This window comes from Palaemon carinicauda, chromosome 3 (genome assembly GCF_036898095.1).
Source record: "Palaemon carinicauda isolate YSFRI2023 chromosome 3, ASM3689809v2, whole genome shotgun sequence".
Taxonomy (NCBI): Eukaryota; Metazoa; Arthropoda; class Malacostraca; order Decapoda; family Palaemonidae; genus Palaemon; species Palaemon carinicauda.
Window position 1 is genome coordinate 161,827,452 of NC_090727.1, and position 10,000 is coordinate 161,837,451.

General features: G+C 35.9%; 2 protein-coding genes across 2 annotated transcripts in view; one reads left to right on the forward strand and one right to left on the reverse strand.

Annotated features, from left to right (window-relative positions):
* Positions 1-10,000, forward strand: part of LOC137638746 (uncharacterized) — a 494,402-nt gene that overhangs the window by 99,211 nt on the left and 385,191 nt on the right. The gene's annotated exons all lie outside the window — the stretch shown is intronic.
* LOC137637980 (uncharacterized) overlaps positions 1,513-10,000 on the reverse strand; it is a 168,851-nt gene continuing 160,363 nt past the window's right edge. The window contains exons 5-6 of the mRNA XM_068370080.1: positions 2,523-2,795; positions 1,513-2,320 (exon numbers count right to left, since the gene is read on the reverse strand). Coding sequence (XP_068226181.1) covers positions 1,734-2,320; positions 2,523-2,795 — 860 coding nt within the window. The 3' untranslated portion in view covers positions 1,513-1,733. The remainder of the gene's footprint in view (positions 2,321-2,522; positions 2,796-10,000) is intronic.

Consider the following 10,000-nt stretch of genomic DNA (forward strand, 5'->3'; position numbering starts at 1 on the left):
GTACCAGTGTATCAGTACGTTTTATTGACTACTTTGAGTACAAGATCACCCCAAGGATGATACCATCACTTGATTACAATGTCATGATAGAAAATGAGAACCTTCCTTATGCACCAGATGTTATCTCAGTTCGTCCATAGATAAAGATTTGCTTGGAATTTGTCTTTGCATTTGAGTAACTCGTATCTTGATAATTCTTGTGGGGTTAAAGGTTTAAAGGCCCTTCATGAATGGCAGAGGCAAGGGACAGGGACATTGCCCTATCGAGCAGGGCCATGCCATAGAGACTGATCATATATACATATGATCAGCGCCCAAGCCCCCGTCTCCACCCAAGCTATGACCAAGGAGGGACAGGCAGTGGCTGCCGATGACTCGGTAGATAGACCTGTAGGATGTTTGTATTCGTCTTGTTTGTATTTTGGTCTTGGATTTATATTAGTTGTGTTGATTTGTTAATTTTTTTATAATTAAACTATCATCCCTTTGTTTTTATTATTTTTTCAGGAAATTTATGTGCCAAGATTACGTTTTTTATACCCTTTTTATTTAATTTGGTTTTCCTTATCATTACAAATGAAATGTTAATTTCTTCTCATATTTGGTTTTCCTTACCATTACATATGATATATTTTGTTTAATTTGGTTTTCCTTACCATTACATATGAAATGTTTTTTTATTTGGTTTTCCTTACCATTACCAATGTAATTCTTTTTAAAATTTGGTTTTCCTTACCATTACATATGATTTTTTTTTTAATATGGTATTCCTTACCATTGCATATGAAATTTTTTTATTTGGTTTTCCTTACCATTACATGTGATTTTTTTTTTAAATTTGGGTTTCCTTACCATTACATATGATTTTTTTTAATTTGGTTTTCCTTACCATTACATATGAATTTTTTTTTTTAAATTTGGTTTTCCTTACCATTAAATATGATTTTTTTTTAAATTTGGTTTTCTCTACCATTACATATGAAATATTATTTTTTGAATTTGTATTTCCTTACCATCACATATGAACTATTTATATATTTTTCTGTTATATGTAAAAAAGGATTTACATATACAGCAGACCTGGTGTACAACTTCATTTTACGTTAGAATATCAGGAACCTGGATGTGTTAGAAAAATGAAACCATTTCACTTAAACGTTGACATTGAACAGAGGAATATTTACCAGAATTTACCAGGAATATTCCGAGATGCAATGTTAATATCTGATTGGATGACACCTCTCCTATGAAATTGGCTTAGCAGGAAATTATATTATCTTTATAAGTAAAGAAGTTCAGTTTGGTGTATTGTCTGTCATAAGCAGTTCTTTAAATGAACTAACTTGACTTTTGAGTCTTCTAAAGTATATACCGAAGTTGTATGATTAGAATGATTACTTATATTGACTTGAAGATTTGCAACAAGTATATATATATATATATATATATATATATATATATATATATATATATATATATATATATATATATATATATATATATATAAGAATATGTTATTATTTACTCGCATTACAGAATTTTGTCATAAATCTTATTCATTCCATTATGTATATCAAATGCATTTTGCTAATTTACCCAACTAAGAACTGAATCCTTGTCCTGTCTTTGCCGAAGTTTGTAGAAAAGGCTTTGCATTGTCTCACATTGGGGCACTGAGAATACAATTTCTGGGCACTGGCATTATCCATATGGATTGAGAAAGGCAAATGTTATTACCATGACCTTGGCACTAAGTGAAGGATGGCAGATTGCAGGTTGTTAAAAGTACTGGAGAAAGTGAATAGTTGCGAGAAACCTTCCCACTGAACTTGTGGGTTGAGCTGGATGACTGGAGTGGGAGCCTTCTGGTCTTGAAAAAGGAGCCAGCCAATGAGCTTCACAAGGGTGATGTAGAAGGCCTCTCCCTCTCCTTCAGGCATGGTGGTATCTCTGCTGAAGAAGGGCGAATACTGTATGGTCTCTCTCTCCTGGTTTCCCTTGTAATCAGGTTCCGACGTAAAGTGGCCCTTGGGCTCACCGAAATGCCTAATTCCCACCATCGCAGATTCGTTGGTTTCCTGGTGTCCTGTGAAGAATTCCTTCAAGAATCCTAAGGTGGTCTCGCCAACTCCACTGATCACATTCTTCAGGAGCAAACCAAGATTCGAGATGAATCCTGGACGAGGCCACAGTAAGAGAGGGAAAGCTCTGACGGGTGTCAAGAACGCGTGGGCCAGGGAGTGGCGATACGAAGCGTAGCAGGAGACCAAGGAGCCATCTACGATTAGAGTTCCCTCTTTTGTTAGGGGGACATAAGCACCTGTGGAGGGTTAAAAACTCGTGATATAAATCAAATTCATTAGTTTTTTGGCTAATTCCTATTTTTCATCACAGTACTCTTCACCTGTATATGGTTCATTGTAGAAGTTTCTCCGTAAGGATATAAGAATGTCATCACGTTTCTATCCATTTTTATTTTATTTATATTTGATCAGATTCTAAGAAGCTATGGCAAAACTTACCTTTCATTACATTGAGCTCAACTGCCACCACCTTGGATTTCTCAAGGCCAGTTTTGTTCACAGAGAAAATCACATCCCCAATATTAATGTCCGAACCAAAAGCGCTGACTGGATGACTAGAATTGAGCGCGCTCTTGAAGAGCACGTGGTTGGGGGAAAGCGTCAGGTTCTGGCCTGTGGCTGTGCGGAGAGTCAAGTACAGGGAAATCTCATCTGGTCGTCGATCCATGAAGCCCAACACTGATGAGGCCACTATCTGTCCAGACTCGTCAACTGTGAGGGGATGAAATGAACTGGATTTAGTTTTACAAGTTCTAAATGTGATGGACAGAGTATCATACAAAGGCAACAAAATGAGTTCATGCAGAAGTTCAAGATTGAGGCACCATATCATAAAAATTTTACACATCTGTGGAAGATAACACAGTATACTGGGCATCAGTCTAAATCCTACCTAAATGGTTGTTTGATATTATCATCTATACATATCATGTGAGAACGGCTAAAAACATCTCCAAAATTCCCCTTTTTAGGAAAAGGTTATTCAGATCTAAGGAAACTTGGTTTTAATCGCCTGACAATTCTAGGTTTTGAAAATTATGTTATTGTGTTTGATGAAATATTATTAAAGTCAATACTTGTTAAGGAAAGGCTTTATGTACTTGAATGAATGCTGACAAGAAAATGCTTAATTTGTCATGATTCTTTACTGAAGTATTTTGTATTGGTGAGGTAAAAAGGAGGACATATCTATAGTTATAGCGACTTTGCAATAGGGGTTCTCTGTCTCGTTACGGAAGGAAATTATCTCACTTTCAGCAACATAACATAATGAAGTATTACTTTCTCCTTCAAAATGATCCCTTGTTTCATAAATAAAATATAAAACTTTTACGAAAAAGTAACACTCAATATATTTTCACCAGATATATATATATATATATATATATATATATATATATATATATATATATATATATATATATATATATATATATATATATATATATATATATACAGCACTATCATGAATTGAAAAGTGTTAAAACTTCCATTTCAGACAGAGATATAAGGACTAGACTTGGATTTCTTCTTTTCTTTAATAGAAACAGATAAATAAAAGAACAGCCAATGTGCTGTAACTTTCAATAAAGAATGAGGGTTTTCAATGTACCAGAAGTAATTTTGAGTAGCCTAAAATGTCTAGAAACATTTCTTTAATAAATATTATATATTTAAGTATTTATCTTTGATTAAATGGGTGGGAGACTCTTTAAATGATTTAAACATTAAATTTAAGACAGGAAAGAATATATACAGTATATATAAAGCATTAGGGTCAGAATATGAAGTTTTGACGGTTGTTTATCATTGTCAGCAGTTTTTACGGGCCTTGAATGTGGTCATTCCCAGCACTTTGTCTTTAGTATTCAAGGTGAATATATCATGTTCATTGTATATGTGTTATAATTTGGCATGCTGATATTCATCTGAAGGGCTTCAAATGTTATATCTTTATTCTCATATTCTTCTAGTGTTTCCTTGGTTGCTATAGTCGCCCCAAAGTTTCCGGGTGAAATAAGCCCTACCCCTTGATGACGTCACAGTCAACCATGTTGCCTCCCACGTTAGTAGCAATCACAATACATCCCTTATAAATTTTAAACTAAGTTTTCGTTCGTTCCAGATTACCCGGAGCTTGTCTCTGGGCAGGGGGGTGGGGGGTGGGGGTGGGGGGGGGGGGAGCTCTCTGACTAAAAGTCATAGCCCCCACAAAACTGTTAACGTGGGAGATGTGATTGGCTATGACGTAATCAGGGGTGGGGCTTATTTTGCCTGGAATCTCTGCGGCGACTATAGTAATACAATATGGGCGCTATAGCCTATTATTGGTCTCTCAATTGAGTGACTGAAAACAATGCGTTCAATGAGGAAAGGAGAATTATAGATAGTGATGCTTATTTTCAGTCTGAAAACCCCCGTTATCTCAATACTGCCAATAGCCTACTATGGGTTTCACAGACAGTGTAAGTGCGATTTTTTGCAATTATTCTGTAACGAACAGTCGTATCAATACGAGATGTTGCTATAGGGTATTACACCCAGTGAGGAAATTTATAGGAGTATCATGAATCATTTATTGTAAATAAAGACTTTTGTACCTATACCAAGAGGCAAAACTCATTAGCCAAGCAAGAAAACGAACACCAGGTTGGAAGAGCTCCGCCTGCCTACAACCCCCTTCACCTCTAACCCCCATTTTCTTCCTCCCCTCTCCTTTCTTCCCTCACCTGCCCTACGTCTTTCCTTCTCTCTTTCTCTCTCTCTCTGAATGTTGCTTTGATTTAAACATATTTTTTTACGATTTTTTTTTCTATCAATCTAATAATTATTTACATAACCAATACCATAGAGAGAGAGAGAGAGAGAGAGAGAGAGAGAGAGAGAGAGAGAGAGAGAGAGAGAGAGAGAGAGAGAGATGAGCAAACCAGTGAATAAAGCAGTCAGTCATCTGATAGGTAACAACCGATTGAATTGTTCCATATCTACAACAATAAATATTATAATTAGATAAGATAGATAGATAGATAGAGTACTTGATATAAAAAAAATCATACAAAATAAGTTGCAACTTAAGCTACCTTCTCAGAAAGAGAGCATGAAGGGAAGGGAAAGAACGGAGAGGGATGGATGGCGTGGAGGTGGAGAGAGATAGCTTGAAGCAGGGGGAGAGCAGGTGAGGGATGAAAGGAGAGGGAGGGAGGGGGTGGAGGTAGAGGTTCTGTATATTATTGTTCGGTTTTGTGACTGGATGATTGAGATTTTGCCCTTTGGCATAGGGGCAAGTGTCTTTATAATTAATAATTAACGATTCATTATACCCCTATAAATTTCCTCACTGGGTGTAATACCCTATAGCAACATCTCGTATTGATACGACTGTTCGTTACAGAATAATTGCAAAAAATCGCACTTGCACTGTCTGTGAAACCCATAGTAGTGTGGATATTAGGATGTCTCCTGGCTAGTACAGTGGTAACGCGTTCGCCTAGCATTCGCACGGTAGCAGATCGATCCCCGCCCAGGACCGTGAGTTTAAGCTGTTTAATGGTGAGGCCACTGCTGTGGTTGGGCCGCACAATGGCGGGTTGGTCTTTCCCGGCTGACGTTCTGGTGACCATCTATTTTGTTGAAACTGGAACTGGAACCGTGCACCTTTACCTTTACATTTAATATATTGCTTTGGTAAAGATGCGAAAGTGGAGACGATGCTCGCAAAAATAGGAATTTTGATCAGTGGTTTTGAGTTAGGTGAGGAAATTCAATACAATAGGTAGAATTAGGACAGGAACCGGGAATCATTGTGATTTAAGTAAGCGAAGGAATGGGAATGTTATGATTGGAGTCCATTCAGGAAAATAAGTATTACAATTAGGATAAGGGCAGGAGAGTGAGTTTGGTGATTAAAGTAAGGACAGAAAAGTTTGGTGATTAGAGTAAGGACAAGAAAGTGAGTTTGATGATTAGATTTAGGACAGGTAAGTGAATTAATGCTTTGAGTAAGTACAGGAAAGTGAGTTTGGTGATCAGAGTAAAGACAGAAAAGCCAGTTTGGTGATTAGAGTAAATTTAGAAAAGCCAGTTTGGTGATTAGAGTAAGGACAGGAAAGTGAATTAATGATTTGAGCTCAGGAAAGTGAATTTGAGTAAGGACGGGAAAAAAGCTTGATGATTTGAGCAAGGACAGGAATAGCAATATTCTGATTCAAGTAAGGTCAAGAAAAGGGGAAATATTGTCCTGAATGGGAAGATCTAAGTAAACATTTAGATATGATTAAGAACAGGAATTGTATTTAAATTTGATAAAGACGGGGCAGCGAATTTCATGATTTTTAGTTCTGACAATATAGTGAATATTACGACTAATCTAAGGACGGACGAGTTGATGTAAAGGCCTAAAAGGCCTAAGAAAACACATAGATGTAAAGATTATTGTAGGTATGGGTAGGAACTGGTATATAATGGTCCAAGTAAAGTCACTAAAGTAATTATGCTAATTTGAGTAATGAAGGTAAATCTGAGGATTATTATTATTATTATTATTATTATTATTATTATTAGCTAAACATTAGTGGCGACATGTTAGTGAATATTTGGATTTGAGCGACAAGCGAACAGTGTACAATTAATTATTTGAGAAAGGATGCCTTAGGAAAATATTAATTTCTATAGGGCGAAAGGCGATTCTGTTGACTCTAGTAAGGTTCCTTCATTCAAATAAGTAGGGGAAAGTGAAGTATTCAGATTGAAGTAAGGACAGGAAAGTTTATATTTTAAAGTAAGTAGAGCCCAGGATGGTATTATGCATTAGAGTCAATTAGACTAAACTTGTGGCCTGTTTGGTGACGTATCTGCCTTGTGTTTACCAGGATTAATAGAGTACACTATTAACCTGGTGTTTGCTAGTCGAGGGTTCGAGTCCTGCCCAGTCTTGTTAGTGCCATTAGTGTCTGCAACCTTACCATCCTTGTGAGCTAAGGTTGGGGGTTTGAGGGAGCCTAGAGGTCTATCTGTTGAGTCATCAGCAGCCATTGCATGGCCCTCCCTGGTCCTAGCTTGGGTGGAGAGGGGCTTGGGCGCTAATATATGATGTATGGTCAGTCTCTAGGGCATTGTCCTTCTTGATAGGGCAGTGTCACAGTCCCTTGTTTCTATCATTCATAAGCGGCCTTTAAACCTTTAAACAAGACTATTATATTGTCGAATTTTCATTGGGACTATCGTAGCGTTCATTCTAGTAGCAGATGTTATTCTTAGATAAGTTTGATCTTCGTAAATATTAGACTAATTATGGTATTAAAATAACTTTACCTCATTTGACGGGTTCTTAATAAGGTATAACGAAATGAAGTATGTTGTTAGACTTGAAAATTGCATAGAATACAAGTCCAATCAACAATATAATACCAAATCGTGGGTCAGCTACTAGATTTTGAATTTAGAAGTTGTATTTCCAGTCATTTTATATTTTGCTGCTTCTTAAAAATGGATATTAGTTCAAAGATCTTAATGCTCCCCCCCCCCCCCGCCATCAAATATAAGTTGGCCAATAGAGAAGCAACGTATGATATTCCATATATTAGTATTTACTTATAGCATGGATATGAGAATCTAATAATTTTTATTGGCTTTGTTCTAGGTAGTGGCGTTACAAAAATAGTGGTCACCTTCCGTTACCCATTGACATTTTAACTTGCCTCTGTTCCATCACAATGGGAACAAATCAGCTCCGGAAAGTACAGTTGGACACAAGAGTCCCTGACACACCTTGCTCCGAAGAAGCAAGTAACCAAACAGACAGTATGGGAAGATATGTCAGAAATGGTGACCAGGGTTAAGCTCAGGAACTCGCCGCGCGGTAAGCGTGTGGCTGATGCGCTTCTCCAGAGCGAGTTGTACCAGAATTTCTGTATGCAACTGTACATAAAAGTTATGTTCATTTTTTTTTCGTTCTAATTGCATCATTAACTACACACCCATCGATACCACAACTACTTTTCTTCTGCACGTGAGCTCGGAAATTTCGTCGCCGTCCTCAAAGCAATTTGTCGCAAACCGCGCCTGCGTTAACTGTCATCTGGGAATGTTTATCTTATTTAGCATATTTACATCTTTTCGCCGGCTTGAGTGCTCTGTCACTCAGCCAACACCCGGGAATTAAGAGCATTACGTTATTTCCTTCAACCAACGGCCGGGAATTAAATCGACTATTTCTCTCATATATTAGTTCATCTGTCATTTTCATGTTTTTTTCTTCATTAAATCCATGTTTATATTATATTCTTTGCTTTTATTTTCTTTATTCAATAGTGCAACTCTATTATTTTTGTCCTATTATATTTGTTAGTTATTTCTAATGATATTTCATTGTACAGTTGTATATTCTTTAGTCTATTAATATCTCAGGGCTTCTTATTTGTTCGTTTTCTCTCGCCATTACATAACCCATTAATGACAAGCTTATTGTCTTCATAAAGATCATCATTCATTTTACGAAAGTTCTCTTTCTTCTTGAGTTTTCATCACTTCCCTCCCCACCATCTATCCTCAGCACGCGCCCACACACTGTCATGACACTCTAATCACCTCTTTACTACGCCTGCCATTCTAATTTCACCCCTTTTCCATTCTTTTCAAACAGTGATATTCCCTTAATCCACCTCAGTATTTTCATCTTTGTTCTTTCAAGCTTTGCTTACTCTTTCTTTATTGCAGATAATTTTTCCGATTCATACATTAACTTTAGTCTTATTACTGTTCCTATAAATCTTAACTTTTAGCTTGATTGGTATTTTCTTATCACGTGCCACTCCCGCTACCACCCTCCACTTCCCTCAGGATTATATCCTATTCTTAACTTCATCCTCACATCTTCCCTTCTGACTTATAGTAGATCGTAATTATTACTACTACTACTACTACTACTACTACTACTACTACTACTACTACTACTACTACTACTACTATTATTATTATTATTATTATTATTATTATTATTATTATTATTATTATTATTATTATTATTACAACCCTAGTTGGAAAAGCAAGATGTTATAACCACAAGGGCTCCAACAGGGAAAAATAGCCCACTGAGGAAACAAGGAAATAGATAAACTATATAAGAAATAATGAAAAATTTAAATAAAACATTTAAAAAACATTAACAATATTAAAACAGATAATTCATATATAGACTATAAAAAGACTTGTGTCAGTCTGTTCAACATAAAAACAGTTGGTGCAAGTTTGAACTTTTGAAGTTCTGCTGAGTAAACTACTCGATGAGGAAGATCATTCCACAATTTGGTACTTAAAATGTGTCATTTGTTATATAACCGAATCTCTACTTTTATGTATGGCTATCCTGTCACTACCATTCCTTAATGCTCACCATAACTTTAGTCTTATCCACATTTACCCTCAAGCCACCCATCTCCAAAGTCTCTTTCCACTCTACAATCCTTCCTTGTATGTTTTCCTCATTTCAAGTGATACTCGCCAGATTATCTACATATAATAACTCCCACAACTTTTCATTTCTGATCTCTTTCATTTAACACATCCAAAACTAACACAAATAAAAACGGGCTTAATGCAGACCCCCAGTGAAATCCAATATTAACTTCAAAGTTTCTGTCTGCCTCATCTTCAGTTGGGAATAATAATAATAATAATAATGATAATAATAATAATAATAATAATAATAATAATAATAATAATAATAATAATAATAATGATAATAATAATAATAATAATCTATTATCGAAAAAGTCTTTCATGATTTTCGGTGTTTAATCTAATTTTAAGTTTTCAATCTTTATTTTTTTTTATTAATTCTACCTTGTTTCAAGTTTTGTTCTTTCTAGTCTGTAGCTGCTGAATTTCTCTTTAATTTGTTGCCCAAGACTTGTGGTCTA